The sequence below is a fragment of the Lissotriton helveticus genome, chromosome 12, assembly GCF_964261635.1.
Source record: "Lissotriton helveticus chromosome 12, aLisHel1.1, whole genome shotgun sequence".
Lineage (NCBI taxonomy): Eukaryota > Metazoa > Chordata > Amphibia > Caudata > Salamandridae > Lissotriton > Lissotriton helveticus.
The window spans coordinates 125,660,749-125,683,098 of record NC_136073.1 but is presented as its reverse complement, the minus strand read 5'-3'; the positions used below and the strand labels follow the sequence as shown (position 1 = coordinate 125,683,098).

General features: G+C 44.5%; 1 protein-coding gene across 2 annotated transcripts in view; it reads left to right on the top strand.

Annotated features, from left to right (window-relative positions):
* The window catches only part of LOC144799520 (uncharacterized), a 100,333-nt gene that overhangs the window by 44,609 nt on the left and 33,374 nt on the right, over positions 1-22,350 (top strand). For both annotated transcript variants that reach the window (XM_078670882.1, XM_078670881.1), the window contains exon 4: positions 10,435-10,487. In XM_078670882.1, the coding sequence (XP_078527008.1) occupies positions 10,435-10,487 (53 nt within the window). The remainder of the gene's footprint in view (positions 1-10,434; positions 10,488-22,350) is intronic.

Here is a 22,350-nt window from a genome sequence, read left to right as displayed (position 1 = left end):
GCAGTTTCAATGATGAGCATCATCCAATCCCTGGAGCAGCGGTTTGAAATCAGTGACCACCGCTCCAGGAATTTTCTGATCTCAACAAAGAGGGCAGGTGCATTCCGTACCCTCAATCCCGAGGGAATAACTCCAGCTTTGAGGTACTCGAACATATAGAATGCATGGGACTCTATGCGCTTGAGTTTCTTGCGCATATTCAATAAATTTTGCCACTCGCTGTTGTCAAGTTGATGAGCTGGTTGGGGGCCTGTATCCCCTGTAACTCTGCCCATAAGAGAGTTGAAATCATCATCTGAAAACCCAAATGTATCCATTAGTGCAAAGTGTCTGTCCAATTGTCAAGAGGTACTGAGAAAATACTGTAAGTTACCAGATGTCTAAAGAAATAATCTCTGCAGGACAAAATTATCCAACAGAGTATTAGGGTAATAAGTGGCTGACCTAGTGCACCCTTCCTTGCAAAGTCATACAAGCCGTAAATCACATGCGAGCAAGTGTCAACAAGTCCTGTATAAAGATAATATAGTTTTAAAATGAGAAAAAAATATATCCCTAATGGATATATGTGATTAGAAAAACATAAATGGACAACCTCTATCCCACGGTTAAAAAACCGCGAATGCCAAAAAGCAGTAATGATGGGACCCCCTCTTCAAATAAAATCGGGCCAGGGAACAGAGGGGAAAGTTAAGGTACAATCAGAAAGAAGTTCCCTCGTTGGCCACAGCTATTTTTAACACGTGTACATCATATACTTAATGCAACTGGTGACAAATACACAACAATTTTTTTGGAGTTTTCTTCACCAATATATATCATTTTTATTTTTCTTGGGTATAATTTATTCATAGCGTTGCTTACACTTGTATATTTTCATTAAAGAAAGATTTCATATAAGGTACAAAATTATTCACACACCATAAATACATCTATAATAATTCAATAATACATACCAGAGAAAGACAATATTACATATCCCACACAAATGGAAATAGAAAAAGAAAAAAGTAATTAAATAACTATCTCTCTGCCCCTGGCAATACACAACAGTCCAAAACATACATACTCATTCATACTGACATAGCATACACATACACTACGTGCGAAAAAAGGAAGTCTGAGTACTCGACAGCATGGAAACCCTGCTGATTAGCAGGTCTCAGAAATAAAGTACGAGACCCCGCACTCTGGTCTACGCGCGTTTCGGCGGCACATCCAGCCACCTTCCTCAGGACCTTTTTCCTTTTACAGACACAGGAAACCAGGGGACCTAAAAAGTACAAAGCATAAATTTTGTTGTGGGTAACAGTGTCACCACGTGGAACCAATTTAATTCTAAATCCATAAATATATACAATTTAAAACCCATTGTTGACACTTGAGCTCGGAATGAAACACCACTTTGTCTACGTATGCAAGGAAAAAACATGGTGTCACAAGCGTGCAGTCATCTAAGTACAGTAACTCAGGACTCAGACAAGTACCCTCAAGACATGGTTGATCAGTCAGAAATAAAGATCTGTATGAGTATCACATCACCTAGAGATCTACCTAGGCCAGCATCCTCTATAAAGGATGGATATACCTCAAAATTCATTGTCAGGATAAGTTTACTCACACTGTGATGCATCAGCAAATACTAGAATCAATGGAACCGATAACTTGGACCATAGCGGAGACAATATCGCAGTCTAGCAAATCCCTAGACAAAAAGAAGAGATCATGCCAATTCACTGAATAAGTAAAAGAGAAGGTCCTAAATCAGAATACACCACACATAGGCTATAATACATTACCTATATAGGGCTTGCGGGAGTTCCTATGGTAATTTAGAGATGGCACGAAGGTGCAATCGAAAATTCTCCGATGTGAGGAATATTTCTTATAAACTGGCTGGAAAAATCACAAGTAAAGAAGAAAGGAAGGGGAGGAAAAACAGAAAAGAAAAATTATGTGAGAACTGCCTGACCGACTCCTCCGTACTCTCTAGTGCAACTGGTAGGTGTAAACATGACCACGATGTAAGGACCCACCTTGCATCCTACGTAAGGGGTCGTTGTTCTGAGTCCCAAATCCTTCTGTTGTCGTTATTTATTTCAATGGACAAACTCGAATCTCTCCATCAGAGAACCCGAAGTAAGCCACCAATTCTTACTACACTGGTTACAAAAAAGATAAAAAATGACTTTTTAAAACTAAATAATGTATCAATAGAGAGAACTGCCTATAGGCTATGTTGGTTGTATTAGTGAGAGAGACATCCTATCTCAATCCTACCCCTCCCAACTCGAGTGGGACGTCCCTCTTCTCTGGTGGGATTGGACTTAATGAGATACCCTCACTACATCAGCATACAATGTAGTCAATGTGTGTTGTATGCAGTGTAGTTACCATCCTATCCTCATAGAGATAACTGGTAGCGCCCGTAGGCTTTCTATGTCTGTCTACATATGCTGTTCCCGAGGCCCCGTGAGGCTGGCAGCAGCAGGAATGGTGGTGCGGGGCCCCGGCCGGGGCCCGTGTGGCTGGCAGCGGCTGAGGGTGGCTGAGCGGCTCTGCTGACTGCTGCTCTCTGCCTCTTGAGTTGAGCCTGCCCTGCCTGACTGGAATGGTGCGGTGCGGGCATCGGGGCCCCCGTGGCATGTGAGAGCGGCTGAGGCTGAGCGCCGGGACTACTGCTACTGACTTGAGGTAGTGGCTAGCTAGTGAGCTGCGCACTGAGAATGGTGCGGGGCCCCGGCCGGGGCCCGTGAGTGAGGCTGGCTGGCATCAGCTGAGCTGCAGCAGCACAGCACTGCAGGAATAGTGCGGGGGCCCGGCTGGGGCCCGTCCGTGAGTGAGCCGCTGGTACTGCCACTGACTGGCAGCACTGCAGGAATGGTAGGCCGAGGCTGGCAGCAGGCTGCAGCTGCAGCACTGGCTGGCTGGAGGAAATGAATGGTGCGGGCCGGGGCCTGTGACGTGAGGCTGGCAGCGGCTGAGGCTGAGCGGCGGGCTCTGCGCCTCAGCCTCAGTGCCTCTGACTGTCTTGAGCACGAACGGTGCAGGGCCCCGGTCGGGCCCGGAGTGTGCGTGAGACAGTCTGGATAGATTATTTGCAGGAATGGTGCGGGGCCCACTGGCCGGGGCCGCGGGGGCACTGGGCAGCGGGGGCTGGCTGGTGACCAATGGCCTCATTACATTTGTCAGTGGGCAGGGACAACACATGCGCATTGCGCAATGAGCTAATCACGACACACACAATAAGCGCGTTACTGTAAGGTGTGGCCTCAGGGGCGCGCAGCAGAAGACAAAGGAAGCCACGCTGACCGTTGACGCTCAGGTCAGGACTCATCACCGGCGAGGCCTTTATTTGCAAATTGCAATCATTTAAATTGCCCGGCCCCTACCACCTGGCTAGCCTTGAGGCTTGCGCTGCCCCCCCCCCCCTCAGCTGCCCTGCCTGCCTTCTGCCCATCCACTCCAGCTCGCCTTGCGACGCTTGCGACGCCAGGCCCAGCAGGCCCCCAGCCCTCTCAGATCAGGTGAGTGCGTTCTCCAGCTCTGAGTGTTAAGGCACTTCAAACGTACTGTGTAACGCACGCTCATGTATCAGTTTTGTTCCTATTGTGAAGCGCTCGCCTTACACTGCATGATGACTCGTCACTTTATTTATGCGTTTTTGAGCGCGGACTTTACGGTAAAGTCCGCGCTCAAAAACGCATAAATAAATAAATAAAGTGACGAGTCATCATGCAGCCCACCACTACTCTCTTAATGCTGCTGCAATCCTTCCACTCAGGGGGCAGGGGCGAGGATACCATTGGTGCAGCAGGACAGGTGCAAATGGTACCAGCGTGCACTGAAGCCGAATATTTGCTATATTTTACTATCCCCAGCAGCAGCAAAAAGGAGTCATTTTTCTTATTTGCAACAGGGCCCTACGATGTGATCCTTGCTACGCTACTGGATCCACTGTAGTGATAATTTTCCCAGTCCCTCAGTCCCGGCCCAGGTCAGGTCCCCAAAGAGTAGGCAGTGGAGGGGGACAGCGTTTCTACTCTGGTGGAGACTGTGACATACATAGCTACATTTTCAAAGAGCAAACTGGGAAATTTGTATTTCTCCCATTGACTTCTATTGAGGCCTGAATCTGGTCAGTCTACCGTCTATTGGCATGTATGGCACTTACAATTGTGCTGCTGCAGGATCGGATATGAGAAATGCCGCGGGGGGGGGGGGCTCCATGTGCTTTGCAGGGGGGCCCCCTCAAGTTTCGTTACGCCACTGATTTAAAGCACTGCACATAACTATGTAAATCGCTCCACAAAATATATTGCTGTGCTACTTTTCACGACAACAGTCTTAAAACATTTTTACTCAAAAGACATCTAGAAATCACCAGACAAGAGCCAGCTCCAGTGACTTGTTTGGTTTTCAAGGTTGTTCAGATCTCATTACATCACCACACCCTTCCTTCGGTGCATGCCTTCAGACCAGGACAAAGTCTAAACACTAGTCAGATTACACCTCAATGAGCCATGCAAGTGGACAGTGCCTAACATGCAGTACTAATTGTATTACAATGCGCAGGAAAACCGCAGTGTGTGCCGTTTAGACAGCAGAATACCGCTGTTTCACCTGCACAAACCCCACTTAAAACCATGACATCGTCGTTTTCCTCGTTAACCACCTGAAAAAGTAAATAAAGCAACCGTTTAAGGCAAATAAAAAAGTGACTGACTTTGAGTCAAAGCAGAAGAATCTTCAACCATGGCTTTTCACCATGTTGTTTAGGTCGTCTGGGGTTAGGAGTATGGGTGCAAAGTGGTTTGCTTGCTTCTGCTTGCGCCATCTTCCTTTTTCTTCTCAAATATGTTTGGCTTGGTACAGAGCAGCGTTTCACCTTAAGCTATCGATTTTATGGCTCTTCTTGGCTCCCACTGTCATCCCCCACAAGACCTTCATTTGCCACCCATTTACTCAGTAGGGCAGTCACGTAAGGCGCATCATCTCCTCTACTCGTGTACTTTTTACTTTGTTCCATTGCAGCAGTGTCAGCCTGTTCTTTTACTCCTGTCCCTTCCTGTTAATGTTGTAACATCAGGTTTGTGCTTCCTTTGACGATTCTTGTTGGTTTTCCATCTCCACCTCCATTCCCCATTCCCCAGTACATCAGTCAAAATTCGGTGTATTTGAGCCGTAAGCTTGTGAAACAGCAAAACAGTGATAAAAAGATCCCAGGAATTAAAAAAAAAGGGGTGGGGGGAAGTTGTGCGACCACCTTTTTTCCCCACTATTTATTCACTTTTGTAGCAATGGTGGCATGCCACGTTTTAGCTTTGAACATCTATAGGCTAAAGCCCGGCGTGTCGCCATTGCTACAAAATTCAATAAATAAAAAAACAAAGACAGGCAGACGCCTCATTTCTTTTACATTTACAAAGCCAATAGCTCAGCATTTAATGAATGTGAGACCTATTGCATAGCAAATGCATTTTTTAATATGAAGCATTGACTATTCACTTGGAAAGTTGCTGTTTGACATCAGTGCGTATAAGTCAACACATATGGATTCTCGCTGTCGCACCTGGCTCTCACTGCACCCCTGTTCATCTAGACCTCCCTGATGAAATGCTCCCTGATCCAAGCCTGCTGCACTCTTCCTTGGCGCACAGCATTGAACCTGTGTAGACCTCATCCACAACAACAGCCTCAACTTCCTCTTCCTGTCCAAAAAATGACAGCCCTCCATCTTCAAACCACATATATGCCATCCTGATGTCTGATAATTTAAGGAATGGTCACTGGGTCCGGCATTTGAAATAAGGAGGTAATTTTGGTTTCCCCTTATCCTCTCTAAAATTTGCCTGACTAGTATCTCCTCCCCCTTTCAGCTTCACTTGAATCTCACTACATCTGACTCAGTTCCTGAATATGCATTCATTTCTCTGTTTCCAATTGGTGCCCACAGAGTAATGACAGTCATTCCACTGTCTTGATTGTTCTCTCTTTTCCAGTTATGTCTAAAAGGGTGAATCTAACATTCCTTAGAATCGTGCAAAACAATTACATGACCTTCAACACTAGGGCATCTTCATTTCTCTAGAACATCAACTATACAGGCTCCAATCCCAAAAGCTCAATGTCCTACCTTTGTCCAAACACTCATTTCTCTAAAGCTAGTAGTCTCCAAAAACAATCTCTTTTTAAATATTTCTTTTGTCGAGTGAAAACAGTCAAACGTAACATCAGCAGTGTGTATCATTTTCCAGCCTTTTCCATTTCATATTGTGAACTCATTTAGTTGTCAAGCGGTGGGTAACAAGTAACCATAAAGACATTGTGCTCTTTCCGCCTTTAATTATTCCTGAATTTTTGGGTTATTTCAAATGCCACCTGGAAAGTTTCTTAAAAAGCTGAGTCTTTCATACCTTCTGTCCTGAAATGTGTCTTCCCCTTCATTCAATTTAATGATAACCATAGTATCTCTTCATTCATGCCCCCCATATTTTCCTGAAGTTCAGTAGATATCCCAGGCATTCTGCTGACCCTAATTCCCAGTATTGTCATCTTTGCCACCATGACTCCCAAACCTATTATTGAACAACACAAGTCACCAGCTGGATGCAGCCAGCCCCCAAAGCAGAAACTGTTGAAACCCAATAACTATGCTCCAGGATATTCACAAACAACTTGTCTGCAGACAACTTGAAAACATTTGAGATTCGTCAATGCCTAAAACGTCCAAATAGCCTTGAAGCTCAAAGAAGCATTTAGCTGTGCTATGATGTAGTTGGCTATCTGGAAGGGCATCAAAGAAAAGGCTCAGAGGCAGACAAAATCATTTAATGTCCTTAAAATCTGGAAAATGCTCCTGCTGCATCTTAAGATTGGGTCTACATTCTGCCTTCAAATAATAACAGATCTAAATCATTCCTTCCCTTCCCAATGTACTTTGTTTAAAACTGTATCTTTCCATCCCTGTCTCCGTAATGCTCAGTGCTCTGCTTCCCTCTGGACCCGGACCACACCTTATTAATAACCTTAGTAAAAAAAAAAATACACTAAAACTCATTCAAGACACAGATACTGAACTTGAAAAAATCCTACTTCAAGGATAAGATTAACCATGGTTTTCAACACTCAAGAAGACATTTATCAGCTCTTAAGCAATATATGGCACCTGTCCTGTCATCCCCAAAATGCCTCTGATTGTAGTTGTCATTCACAAATGCCCGTGCCGCTTCCACCAATCACCACCTCTAGTTTGACTTCAGACAAAGAAATGGAACCAAGCAAGAGATGCTCTGGGTTTTGGTTGATGATTGGCCATACCTGGTGATGACAGCTACTGCTAAGTAGTAAATCTAAACCTCAACTTGGTCTTTTGTTATGGTTAAGCATGAGAAACTTCTGACTATCTGACTATTGTAGCAATGTGAAACTAGGCTAAGCTGTGAGGGGGATGTTTTGGACTGGTACTGCTTATTCTTGCCAGGAAGACTCCAATGTGCTTAAAGTGAGCCCTTGGCATTCACCATGTTTCTCCTCTCCTGTGGCTTGACTCAGTACTAGCTCCTGTGCAGTTTAATTTTTAGATGACCATGTGAGAAGTCCTGGTGCTTAAAATATTTTGATGTATCACTAAGTGGTTGACACTCATATCTACTGATACCCAGCTGTACTAGGAGGGTGTCAACTAGAGATATCAACACACACAAATTCATTTCCAGAATCTCGAATGTCCTTGGTTTTCCTATAAGTATGGTTTGACCTCTTCCAAACCCAATGACCCTTCCTATGATCAGTCAAGATTGCCCACAAGCATCCATTCCTACCCTGGCTATAGCTAATAAATCCTCTATGTTCATTTTGCACTCATATCTTACTTTTTAACCATGTGCCCAAACTATTTGGAAATGGTGGGTTCCACCTACATCTTCTGTCTAAAGTGAAATCCCCGATTCCCTCTCCCAGACTGCAGGTCAATAGTATAAGCTCTTGTTCTGCCTCACAATGACAGTAGAAGTGTCATTCATAATAAGCAACCCTTATTTGATCTTGCTTCTCAAATATCCATTCTCCGCTATGCAGAACTCCTCATCCTCCATTTGACCAGTTCTATCATTAGCCTATTGAACTCTCTTCATTCACTTCATCTCTAAACCTGCATCATTTCTAAACTGTTCTAACCACTACAAGTCATTATACTTAAAGTAACCATTGTGCATTGTCTGCTAAATACTTTGTTAGATTGTATATATACATACATTCACTGAAATGCAGATATAGTTACAACTGAGTATAGCCTTCTTCAAAAAAAGAAGGTGACGTAATCATAGTATATCAACAAATAATTTTCCACATTCCTTGATAATTATTAATTGTATTTCTCAGAAAGCCCATGCCTTTCTGCATGGTAACAAACTTTGTGAGCTCTGCCACCTAGTCGTCAATCTTAGCAGGAGTCGTGCACTTTCATTTACACAATATTATTTTTTGCTTGCAACAATAGACTTTTGAGTCCATTAAATAGTACCATAGCTCAATATTTACTCTCCTGTAAAGAGAGAAATAAAAATTCTCTTTACGCTTTTGTGCACATTACTTTACTACCATTACAATTTATGTTGATATATCCGTCCCCAAATAATGAACTGTATCACAGTGAACCAGCTTACACTTTATAATACTTGATTTCTTTCGGACACATATCTAGCACATGAATGAATTCAACAATTTTAACTTTCTAATTTTGACTGGTGTCTTTGTAATATCTGAAAATACCCTTTTCCACATATCCCCTCTTAACTTGATTCCTACCGCCAGTCACTTATATATTGTGAAACTTGCATTGGACATTATCCACAACGTTGTAAAGGCTTGAAACTATTTTCTCCATTCTCCTAAACAAGAGTGATGTATAACTTTAACCGAGGACTCTCTGAGTCCATATTTCTGACTTCAGGAGTACCTCCAATACAGCTTTAATGTCCAATATTTCCATATTGCTAAAAATCTTAAAACGTCTTTGGTGTCCTAAAGGGCAATGGCTGTCTGTTCTCATTTAGGTAAATTATATGATTTATACATTTATCCTTTAACCCTCCTGCATTGTCAAGACCCTCCAAAAACAAGGACCTATACCACATTAAAACCCCAAGGTCAAGGATTCAAAAACGTTAAGATAATTTGTATGTGCACAGCCTGGAATGCCCGCAGTTAAGTTCTGAAGGGGATATGAGACATATCAAGACAAATATCAACTAGAAATTATCAGAAATTTCTCCTATTCATGACGTTTTTCAAACCTTGGTTATACCCACCCCTGGACTTTGTTTCCTCCCTACTATTCTTGTGAAGTTTTTGTTGGCATGTATTTTTTTTGTTCTTATTTATTTGTTTACATTTTGCAAAAGACCCATATGTCTCCTAGGCCGATTTGTAGTGCTGAGTCGTTGATTATGTTATGAATTTATCTCACTTGTCAGCCTTGTGGAGTTAGGAGTCACACTGTGTGCATTAACGTGTAGACTAAACTCTTACTGCCTGATCTCTGTTGCTCCCAAGGCATAGTAACTAGACTACCCACAATCACCAGTTCTGCACAAGGTCTGGTAATGTCTTAACCTCTCCATGACACTCAGTGGCACTTGGACCATCAAACAATGGCTCTAAAATTCTAAGTTTGGATCTATATGTGTATATTGTCCTGGACCAACAGAAAGTGGACAGATACAGCAAAGAATTGCCTTGTGGAGGTTAAGTTATGTTTAGATCTCTTACGTGGAAATCTTCCTAATTGAGATTATGAATTGAAATCAATGCATACAGTGAAAAATCCTAGTTAGACATTTGTCTTCAAATTTTCCATTGGAAAGTACATCACAACTTACAAGAAGTGACAACAAGTAAAATGCCTCTGACCCTGAACATCGAAGCCCTCTGTTATAGGAAATTATTCTGTGTAATCTACACGTTTTTGCTTCCTGAATCATTATGCTATTTAGGTTTAAATTCTATACTCTGCCAACAATTATAATAGCAGGAATCTGTGAATCTGTTCCTAGCCATCGCAGGCCCTACTTTAACATAAGATCTGATGTTCTGCCAAATCTTTAAATGATGTCTTTACCTTGAAAAGATTTCTGATATTGTTAAGCAGCTCTGAGGGCCCAACGCTATTCAACATCCCTGATTTAATGCCATGTTCTGACTCTTTTTAATGGGCCAAATAATCTCACGATAGAATGAGAGAGAGGCCAATAAATGAATGGGCGGTAGTGCAGGCCTTTTATCTGTTATTGGCTCTTTGTGCATTTTACTGGTTGAAGATGTTCGTCAACGGATTTGAGCTAGGTAGTATATTATTATAATCTCCATATAGTGCTAATAACTTGCTGACATTATTTGCTATATTTCCTTCTTATGTCTTGTTTACTTCTGTAGGCATTTTTTCGACCCCTTCATCCCTGAAATTCCAGGAGTTGAAAACTTTCAAGGTGAGTCACAAAGCTTCTGAGCCTGTAAGAATCGGTGAAAACACAACTAGGAGATAAAGGCAAAGGCGTTTATGGAGACCAGGGCAGCTTAGGTGATTAGTCACAGGCTTAATATGCTGTTACATGTAGTAGAGTCTGTGTGCAGATGTTAGTTCATTTTAGATCACCTATTTGAGGCGTACTGTTCATATTACCTATGACATCAATACCCCACGTTATTGTTACAGTCTTTAGATTTGTAGAATTTTCTCGTAATTTCCCTCATGCATTGAACTTCTAAATGTTATAACAGTACAGGTAACAACAAGGGTTTTGTGTGGTGTGTATATGTGTATATATATATATATATATATATATATATATATATATATATATATATATATATATATATATATATATATATATATATATTACACAGTCGCGGTCCCCATTGTGTAGTTATGGGTAGGTCAGACTTTCCATAGTTTTGTTAATACCTTTGGCACCATTTGACGAATCTAAACAAAATAAAATAAAATATAAGTATATCCACCTTGGGGCCTTCCTGCAAATATTCGAGGTGATTTTTCCGACTGAGGCTGAAAAAATGGGGGGATTCCAAAACGTATTTTCCCCATGCAATTTCAGATACAAATTTTAAGAAGCCCTTTGATAAAACGGCTGAACAGAATTTCATCAAATTTGGCAGAAAGCCAGATCTTTACTCAGGAAGCATGCTTTTTGTGATTTGGTGTAAATCTGTTCAGCTGTTTTAGAAAAAATAAAGGTTCAAAAGATGATGATAACTGGTCAGTTGGTCCCGCTGGAGTGCAGGAGCTACAGCACTTCCCTGGGACCGTATATCAAAAGAAAACAAGCATTGAAAATGCAATAGGTCTCGCAATAGAAGAGTTTGACATTTTTCGTTTTGCATATGGATGAGTGGCGTTGCGTGGATGAGTGGCGTTGCGTGGATGAGTGGCGTTGCGTGGGTGAGTGGCGTTGCGTGGGTGAGTGGCGTTGCGTGGGTGAGCGGCGTTGCGTGGGTGAGCGGCGTTGCGTGGATGAGCGGCGTTGCGTGGCTGAGCGGCGTTGCGTGGCTGAGCGGCGTTGCGTGGCTGAGTGGCGTTGCGTGGCTGAGTGGCGTTGCGTGGGTGAGTGGCGTTGCGTGGGTGAGTGGCGTTGCATGGGTGAGTGGCGTTGCGTGGGTGAGTGGCGTTGCGTGTGTGTGTGGCGTTGCGTGTGTGTGTGGCGTTGCGTGTGTGTGTGGCGTTGCGTGTGTGTGTGGCGTTGCGTGGGTGAGTGGCGTTGCGTGGGTGAGTGGCGTTGCGTGGGTGAGTGGCGTTGCGTGGGTGAGTGGCGTTGCGTGGGTGAGTGGCGTTGCGTGGGTGAGTGGCGTTGCGTGGGTGTGTGGCGTTGCGTGTGTGTGTGGCGTTGCGTGTGTGTGTGGCGTTGCGTGTGGCGTTGCGTGGGTGAGTGGCGTTGCGTGGGTGAGTGGCGTTGCGTGGGTGAGTGGCGTTGCGTGGGTGAGTGGCGTTGCGTGGGTGAGTGGCGTTGCGTGGGTGAGTGGCGTTGCGTGTGTGAGTGGCGTTGCGTGTGTGAGTGGCGTTGCGTGTGTGAGTGGCGTTGCGTGTGTGAGTGGCGTTGCATGTGTGAGTGGCGTTGCATGTGTGAGTGGCGTTGCATGTGTGTGTGGCGTTGCGTGTGTGTGTGGCGTTGCGTGTGTGTGTGGCGTTGCGTGTGTGTGTGGCGTTGCGTGTGTGTGTGGCGTTGCGTGGCTGAGTGGCGTTGCGTGGGTGAGTGGCGTTGCGTGGGTGAGTGGCGTTGCGTGGCTGAGTGGCGTTGCGTGGCTGAGTGGCGTTGCGTGGCTGAGCGGCGTTGCGTGGGTGAGCGGCGTTGCGTGGATGAGCGGCGTTGCGTGGCTGAGCGGCGTTGAGTGGCTGAGCGGCGTTGCGTGGCTGAGTGGCGTTGCGTGGCTGAGTGGCGTTGCGTGGGTGAGTGGCGTTGCGTGGGTGAGTGGCGTTGCGTGGGTGAGTGGCGTTGCGTGGGTGTGTGGCGTTGCGTGTGTGTGTGGCGTTGCGTGTGTGTGTGGCGTTGCGTGTGTGAGTGGCGTTGCGTGTGTGAGTGGCGTTGCATGTGTGAGTGGCGTTGCATGTGTGTGTGGCGTTGCGTGTGTGTGTGGCGTTGCGTGTGTGTGTGGCGTTGCGTGTGTGTGGCGTTGCGTGTGTGTGTGGCGTTGCGTGGCTGAGTGGCGTTGCGTGGGTGAGTGGCATTGCGTGGGTGAGTGGCGTTGTGGGTGAGTGGCGTTGCGTGGGTGAGTGGCGTTGCGTGGGTGAGTGGCGTTGCGTGGTTGAGTGGCGTTGCGTGTGTGAGTGGCGTTGCATGTGTGAGTGGCGTTGCATGTGTGAGTGGCGTTGCATGTGTGAGTGGCGTTGCATGTGTGAGTGGCGTTGCATGTGTGTGTGGCGTTGCGTGTGTGTGTGGCATTGCGTGTGTGTGTGGCGTTGCGTGTGTGTGTGGCGTTGCGTGTGTGAGTGGCGTTGCGTGTGTGAGTGGCGTTGCGTGTGTGAGTGGCGTTGCGTGTGTGAGTGGCGTTGCGTGGCTGAGTGGCGTTGCGTGGCTGAGTGGCGTTGCGTGGCTGAGTGGCGTTGCGTGGGTGAGTGGCGTTGCGTGGTTGAGTGGCGTTGCGTGTGTGAGTGGCGTTGCGTGGTTGAGTGGCGTTGCATGTGTGAGTAGCGTTGCATGTGTGAGTGGCGTTGCATGTGTGTGTGGCGTTGCATGTGTGTGTGGCGTTGCGTGTGTGTGTGGCGTTGCGTGTGTGGCGTTGCGTGTGTGAGTGGCGTTGCGTGTGTGAGTGGCGTTGCGTGTGTGAGTGGTGTTGCGTGGGTGAGTGGCGTTGCGTGGGTGAGTGGCGTTGCGTGGGTGAGTGGCGTTGCGTGGGTGAGTGGCGTTGCATGGGTGAGTGGCGTTGCGTGGGTGAGTGAATGGTTAGCTGTTGCTTATGCGACGTATAGCACTTAATACTAAAGTAGGCAGACCTTCTTAGCCTTTGTGAGAATAATAGCAAAATAAAAATAAAAACCAGATCAAGTCAAGGACGCAAACGGCACCATGCTATTGTTTATTTACTCAGATGATTTGCATAAAAATGTAACTTGTGAGCACGTTTCTCTAACTCTCCAATAATCCCATTACAACACTTTGTACAAATGAGATTGGGACTCATCCTTCCGAAGTCGAGAAAAATGTGCAACGCTGTGTTGAAGTTAATTTTTTTAATTAACAAAATGCAAATAATGTGGAGAGATTTCAAGTGATTCAGGAATGGGCGCCCTTGTAAAGAGAAAGTACGGCCGGCCTGGGCAGTGATAGGGGAGGAGGGAGGAGAAATGCGAGTCATGGCAGCAGCAGCCTTTGATGTGCCTGCCAGCCGGCCGTGAATAATTAGGGGGTGAGAAATGCGCTCGGAGGGCTGCCTTTGATGTGGTAATGCGAGGCAGGCGGCTGGTGGCATTGTGCACGCGCTTTTTAGGGCTTGCGCAAGCGCAATGACCTAAAAAGCACATGCACTTGAAGGAATCGCCAGTGGAATCGCCAGTGGATAAACACTGGATAAGCCCCTATAGAGCTTCGCCAGCTATGCGCTGAAGCGCATCAGCAGGCGAGCCCTAAAAATAGAGGGTTCTGAATAGCCGAGAGGGCTTTTTTTCTCGTCCACTATATCTGTACCATGGGACCGGTATGGTCTCCTGGTACTGAGCAAACTGATTGGCTGGCCGCAAATCAACAGAAATCTTGCAGCTGCTATTTCAAGACACAGGGACGCTGACACAGATGAAGTTGAAAATGAGTAGGAGTACCCTTGGCCCTGGTAAGGCAGGAGGGGCTTTCCCTGAGACCTTTGGGCTGTAATGTAATAAAAAAAACAGTTGTTCAGTGTGCCCATGGACTCAGCGAACCCTCCAATGTGGTCCTGTGGGAGTACGGCAAAAAAAGAAATATAAAGGGTAGGCGTCCATGGAGAATTGCACGACAATCCGGGAGGTTGGCCAGAACAGATTGCTGGCTGGCTCGGGCGGCTGGGCACAGTGCCTGGCCACAGGCCAGTACTCATGGCCAACCCCACACCATCCACAGAAGAAGGCTGAACGTGGCATGAGAGTTGACCGCCCATCCCTACGCTGTGCATGGTGGATGGCTTGCTGCCCATGTGTGCAGGATGCAGGACTTGGCCACAGGCCTGGCTTTGTGGCTAAACCCACAGTGCTCACAGCCTTTGACTGTGCGTACAAGGCGGGGACTGGGAGCAGGGCCTGGTTCCAGGCCAGATGATGCAGCCAATCCCACGCCAGGCACAGCTTTTGGCCATCCTTAGCAGGGTGTTGGTGGTCTTCGAGAGGTTGGCGCAGGGCCAACCCTCTACTGCGTTTGATCAGGGGTATACTCGGTGATAGAGCTGAGTGAATATGATAAGAAAAAACGGAAATTCACTGAAAGAAGCTAAAGATAAAGTGACGAAATAGTTAAGCTGTGTTCTGATATAAAAATAATATTGTTTAAAAACAAACAAAGACACTGACATTCACATTTTATAGTTTACTTGGCCTCTGCCTTGCATTCTTATAACCTCGATATCGCATCGCTTATTTTTGCGTGGGCGGCTTTCAGTTCCCCAGTCCGGCCCAAGCTTCCATTCAAAGGAACTTTATTGGCCGAACCTTCGATTAACTGTCAGTCATAAGTGAATAGGCCTTGCAGTGATTCATCCAGCAGATTAGGCGTTGCTGGCAGTGAGCGACTTCTGCACATTGACTTCACAGATCAGATTTTCAATGTTTGGGACATTTCCTGCACACCCAAGCGACCCCAGAGACACAGAAGTGATTCATAAAGCCCTGGGGGAATAATGCTCCTGGCTTCCTTCCAGGACAAACAGATTCGGTTTTCGGATTTTGTCAATTGTCAAGCCAAACCTGGTAACACACTGGCCTCTTAAGATCTACTTTCACATATGCTTTATGACTTCCCTTAATCTCTTAGAAGCGGTAGCGTGTGAACATTCAAAGATGTGGGCCATTAATACTGTGAATGTGAGTGGTCACTGCATCATATCTTCGCATTTCTTTTTTTTGGTTTAAATGTCAGCACTTTTGACAAGGGGGAAGCTGTCACAGTTTAAAAAGAAGAGCAATTGATTGGAGCCCTGTGTGACAGCAAGAATAGGCTCTTGCTTCTCAGGGATGTCATCTCATTCACTGAATCCCTGCCACTGCTCACTTTTAAAACCCTCGGTTCATGCTGCATCCCTTGCCTCTCTTCTGTGCTTCGCAGGCAGCAGCAAGAGTTGGTTCACTCATGCAGAGTGTGTTGTCCTGGCAATCTTTGGCCCTCTTCTAATGCAGTTTTCCTTATTATTTTGACTGAGTGGTATCCTATCTTCAATAAACCGCCATTCACATCTCCATACTCTACCACCTAGACATTAACATACAGAAGGTGCTGCATTTTGTGCTCATGATTTCAATACCAAATTATTTTTGTTGATACCCTCTCTATTTATTGTTCCTTTTTTTCTGGTGTTCCGGTCTTCACAAAGTGTGTGATAGTAGTTTAGTCTCGCCCCTGAGCTACTCCTGGCCAATCAGGCTATGAGGTTTTCATTACCTTCTTGAGACTATACCCATTGGAAGGTTCTGAACAACCAGCAAGCAATGTTTTTAATTTCCTTAAAACAGCCTTCCTTGGGAGGTTCTGGCCTAAGGGGATCTATAGATAGTCACTAATATAGATTTACAATCATCTCAATTTCAGTGACTACCTCGACCCAAGTCCCTTCTTATTTTCTAGCGTCCTGTTTTGAAGCAACCAAATGGCACCCTTTTCAGCAATTTGCATCAACATGTTGTATTTTATGTGCATTCTCTTTTATGTAAAATGATCAGCTTGTGTAACTTTAGAAAACCTCAGTCAGTCTCATTTATGAATTCAAACATAGTCACTTAAAATCCAACTTCTATGAGGTCATATTCAGGGTAAGGAGATTGAAGTCCTACCAACCAAAGAGCATTTCATTTATGTGCAATAAAATCTCAGTCTCTGCAACATGAACTTTCATTGGCAAACCACAGAGCCCCTAATAAACAGAGCTGTTTGTTCAGCAGTGTCTACGGCCTGATATCCATTGACAGATAAAGGCACTGCAACAAGTACGACACTTCCTATGCACAATATAGTGCTAGCTTCTGGGGAGTGCGATCAGTGCCGTCACACCGGGTGCCAGGGTCAAGGGGTGCCTTCTGCATGACAAGCTGAACTGAGATAAGAGCAGCCTGGAGAGATCTTTGTGTGCACAGCATTTTCCAGGGGATAATACAACAGCATGATGACTCTGGTGGTTAATGCACTTGAGGAAAAGATGTAAGATTTTTTTTGTCACGGTGTTGACTCATGATATAGTAAAATACATGGTAAATATTCATACTGCAAAGCACAACGTGTGACATGGAGAATTTAGATTAGTATTTGTATGTTGGTAGCTCAGTGGGTTATTGATTTAGTGACGGAGATCTTTTTTTACTTGGAGTCCATGAGTAACAATCCTTCCCATATAGCACATTGAGCTATGAACTGGCATCAAATTGCTGCATGCAAATTGAAAGGCAAAAGTTTAGAACCTTATTGTTTTTCTTTCCTCAATCTTTCGGTATTTTAAGGTTGCTAAAAAGGGTTCCTTTGGGTAGCAATACAATTTTTTAAGTATGACTCACCAATCACTGTGTTACATTTATGGGGCGGACTCTGCGCCTGGTTTGCATCACAAAGGTGATGCAATCCTGTTGCACGTAAAAAACACAAAGCAAGGTGACGGACTTAGCACTATCACTATATGTCTGCTGCTGAATAAGGATGATCGTGCACACTTCTCCAGCACCTGTCACCTTTTGGTGCCACTGGTTACAGATTCCCAAAGTACTTTTAACAATAGGATGTGCACGGAACACAATATAGTCTGTTGTTATTTCATCAATCTCTTCTTTTATTTCAAAATTAGTTCATAAAAACAGCCAACATGTTTCGTTCCCCAAAGATGCAACCTTTTGGAACTTCATCGGGGCTTGTACCGCAAATTGTGGAATTCGAAATATAATAGAACATTGCTTTTCTGGGTTTAGAGATCCTCCAAAATGTGATATGGCAAATATTTTCACCTTTTGAATCGAATTATTAACAGACCACCAAATAGTAGAACACAATAGTCCTTTTTGAAGACTACGTCTATTCAAATTTCGATAGTTGGATGTAACCACCGTTTGTCAAACTGAAATTAAGTATCTCAGAAAGTGGCTTGGACATATTAATCCTTTTGGTAAGAGGTGAGAAAATCGACCACCGTAATATGTGGCAGTGTCTTCTTCTCGAATCGCCGTCATGTTGCAAAGTGTATTGGAATTTATTTTAAGTGCAAATCCTGAATTGTGTTGTACAGTAATCCTATAGTAACACAGAGGCATACCTCCTTGAGGAAGCCGCAAAGTTGGAGAAAAGATTTATTTCCAACTGTGCACACATACAATGTGGTAAAGTGTTAAACCTTGTCAAAGCATAGAATTTTGGGCTGGAAGCGTAACTTTCCACCAGTATAAAACCTAAGCTTGACATCAGACAAGTACCTTTGCGCTATGGTACAAAGGCGTATGCATTGGCACAAGGCAGCCTAAAGAATGCCAGCACTAGAAAGATTGTTGTCTCTCTTTTTCACCTGCATCCTAGCAGAGCGCTGCAATTTCCCTTACTGTGCATCATTACTCTTCCCCTTCCTTTCTCCACACCAAGCACTCTTAACATATAATGCCTACTAGTATAGATGACCTTTGACTCCTGCACATTGTATTCCTCTTTTCCTTAAGTAAAATTTCATGTACATTGATTTACACACGTGTATGACTCTTTGTCTCTGTATAATATATATGCGATGTAAAACGCTCTGACAGTCTTCATTAGGATGAGTAGTACTATACCATGCAAGGGAGAGGAGTTAAAGAGAGATCAGGAGCACCATTTGAGGTGGTGGTGAGGGAATATGTGAAGGAGTTGTTCATGGGGTGGGACAATAAAGATTGTTGTCAAATCAGGCCAGGATATAATGTGTTTTTGCTTACTCTGTGGGACTCATGTTACTTAGTCATTGGTTAAGAGTGGTTCAGAATGTAATGGGTATAATAAATAGCACATGTTACAAGTTGTCCCTTTTTAATGGGAGATAACATGAAGCTGTTGGTGCTTTCTTCACCGAAGTCTGCTTTCCCAGTATTTACCTGGCCTTTTCCCCCAGAAAGTATGGCAGAACTGTCCTATCAATTTAGCCAGGGGATGTGGACTTTCTTACTCCCAGTATCTACCAGGTGCTGTAAACTTTGTCAGCCCTTAGACTTATGCCAACATTTACAACTACGGCGTGCAACGACCTGGGACCGGTAGCTGTATAATCCCGAGATGGACTTTTGTGCTACCTCACTGGAGCCGTCACTGGTATTAGAATTATTAAACCCAGGAGCAGGTGACAAACATTTTTGTGAAACTCAAAGACAAGAGTTGTTGTTTCTCAGCTTTATGTAAAAAATTAATAGGCAGTTTACAAAGAACATGCTATAGGAAATCTTTAGTAGCAATCATAAAGATCATAAGTACAAATAAGTCAGTACAGTTCTTAAGTGAAAACCTGCATAGATTCGCCTTCTAAAGGTGGGGAAAAGGTGTCTCTCTCTCTCTCACATAGAAAGCTACATGTCCTTTTATGAGACTTTAGACAAAGACATTCATTCCATTCTATATGGGTGCACAAGTCTCAGGAAATGCACCAATAGGGAATGAGCAATAAGAAACAATTTACTACAAAATACATTTGAAGAGTCTCCCATCGTACTACTACATTGAATTTCCAGACGTTTGTTATGTATGTCTCGCTCTTATTTCCAGAACATGGAACTCCATTCTAAGAAGGATTTCCATGACAGTGGAATTGTGTCAGTTATTGTACAGAACCTCTCCCGGGCTGTTTGCTTGCGCTTTGCCTCTTCAGTAGAACTTACCTTACAATTTACCTGTTGTGGAAGGTGACGTTATTTCGCTGACTACGAGCGATCCTCTATGAACCTGCAGTTTTCACCGCCCGGGCAAAAGAACTTGGCCATCCTGGCCTTTGTGGACCCCATCAATATTGTTGTTAGACCTTCATTGTTCAGGTACACGACGCGTATGCATACCGAAGCGAGGGCTAACTGTTGCTCTGCTGATATGAGTTTATTTTTAACTGTGCACGCGTGAGCCTTCGCGTGAGGAAGAGCACACACTGGCTCTTCTTGCACAAAGGCTCGCCTCTACCTGGTGTTGAAAGCAACATTATTTCAATGTTCTCAGAATTAGTTTTGCAATCCAATTGATACATTGTGTGACAGAAGCTTGGGACAGCTGAAATGTCCTTAGTTGGGTACAGGCGTAAAGGTCTCTGGGAAAATCTGTCAGTTTATTAGCATGAGTTTTGACATTTTTTATTTGGAAAACAAAGAACAACAACAGTTACCACGCCATATTGATGATGTTAATACAAGAAGGAGGACTTAGGAAACACAACATTGGTTACCGTAAACCTCAATTGGTGATGCACTACAACTTGTAACGGAATCAGCTCTCACAACTCCGACCCACTTGTAATTGCAACCTCTGCACAAGCAACTAAAAAAATGTATCTCTTCCTACCATGAACTAAGGCTTTAATTTTATACAAACTCAGTTTCAAAAGGTTTATGAGTTAACTTGTGTATCTGCCTTTGAAGTAGAAAAACTCTTTGAAAAACTCGACTTTGCCAGAACTCCTGGGGCCACTAAACACAAACTTGCAGGAACAGCCTAAAGGCAAGTTAAGCCTTCAGAATGAACCACCTACAAGGGAGTGAATTATGGCTTTGTGTTAGGGGGCAAGATATATGTAATTTCATCTTTTTTAATAAGCACCTGGTACCACAGTAGGCCAGACCTGTAAATTGTTGTCTCCTCTATTGCTCCAGTTTGCAGTATTCCAGAAGTCACAAGTTAGACTTCAAGTACCTCGATAATCTGTGTGTGAATGTCCCCCCTTCCCTTCAAAGAGTGGTTCTTTTAAGTCTCTAGTGTGTGCTTAAATGCAGTTTCCTACCCTTGGATGCACGTTATAGGGGTCAACAGCCAATACAAAAGTGAGAATACTAGAGCTCCATACTAGGGCGTTGTAGAATTACCAGATGAATTGGAACTGAATTACGGTTGCTTTGCAGATAAAAAAGCCAAAGCCTAGTACAGTATCTTTTAGGAGTGCTGTCAAATTGAGCTATGTAATCACCTTGATGGTAATTGCATAAAGGTTACTATGATGCCTGGGCCCCTGACAGTGCACTTCAAAGCAATGTCTCTATAAAGGTAGCCTGTGTGTGGCACATGCCTGCAGGGTCCTCCTGGTTCTTCAGTAGAGATATGTCCACCCAAGGCTCCCCTGCTGGGCAACTTGCTTTCAAGCACTGTCAAGAGCTCGACAATGTAATATATTGAAACCAATTACCATTAAGAGAACTACATTGCCTGGTCGGAAAAGTGCTGCTCTTTATTCCTCATCCTTCAGTGGAGAACAAGGACTACTTGAGCTGCCTTTTTATTCTTTTTTTAGTCAAGGGCGGGCTGATGTGGGTTGTTTCATCTGCTTACTGTGAATGAACAATCAATCCACCAACTGTTAGTTCCTACCAGCCAAAACTCAAGTAAAGGTGGTTTCACTAAGCCCCCTTGACTTTCAGGGTGGACATGATCGAGCACTCAAGGCCTAGCTTAAAGGATGTGTTGTAGGGTGAGTTTAGGTGTAGTACAACATTGTTAATACTCTTGCAATAAAGATATGAATGTCCGGACAGTGCTATGAGTACACAACACTTCAATAATGTCTTGAAATGTATAGATATTTTGGTAGAGCAAATGGGATCTTGATAGGCAGGAAGTTTACAACTACAATAAATTGGTAAAAGGAACAGAACATCGTCGCAATATTTGGGACCTTGACTATAGGCACTGAGCACAGTTTGCGATCGTCTGTTGGCCATGGACATAATAACAGTCCAGAAAGTAAATACACAGTACCACAACAATGCACTTACAAGGAAGCTGGAAGGGTAGAGTAATGTGCACAAACATATGCTTATTGTGACACAGCAGGAGACCACCGGAGGCAAGGTAGAGGAGCTTTCTTTGGCAGAGAGTTCCAGCTCGGAAGTGGAGGGTGAATAGAGCTCCCCGCCGGCACAACAACAATCCAAAGTGGTTGCAGTGAGTACTACCACCCAACAGATGGTGCCTCGCCATCATTTACCTCCTCTGGGCACTGGAGCCTCGACCTCCCAAAGCGCTCATGAGGCCTCTGGATCACCACTGCTGCATGCCTTGTTCAGCACCAAGTGGAGGGTTTGGACTTGTAGGCAATACTTTGTTGCCAAAGTCTGCATCTAATTCTCACCCATCTAACTCAGCAGGTTCTTCATCCCCCCTCCCCGAGAACTGCCTCCAGACCTGTTTTGGAGCGGAGGACTTTGGGCTTGAAAGCAAGTTTAGCACTGAATGGGCCGGAAAGCCGACCACTCTGATGAGGACGCCAACAAATGCCTGCCTATTTCTCTACCTCAAGAACTTTAAACAGCTAATCCTTCAGTGCCTCCATGAGGAATTTGACACCAGTCGGCATTGCATCCACATTCAACCTGGCACTGGCCTGATACAGTGCAAGCCTCAAGAGAAGCCCAAAGATCGTGTTTCTCCAAAAAGGAAATTCATTTTTGAAGAGGCAGTAAACCCATCTCAGGAGCTCAAA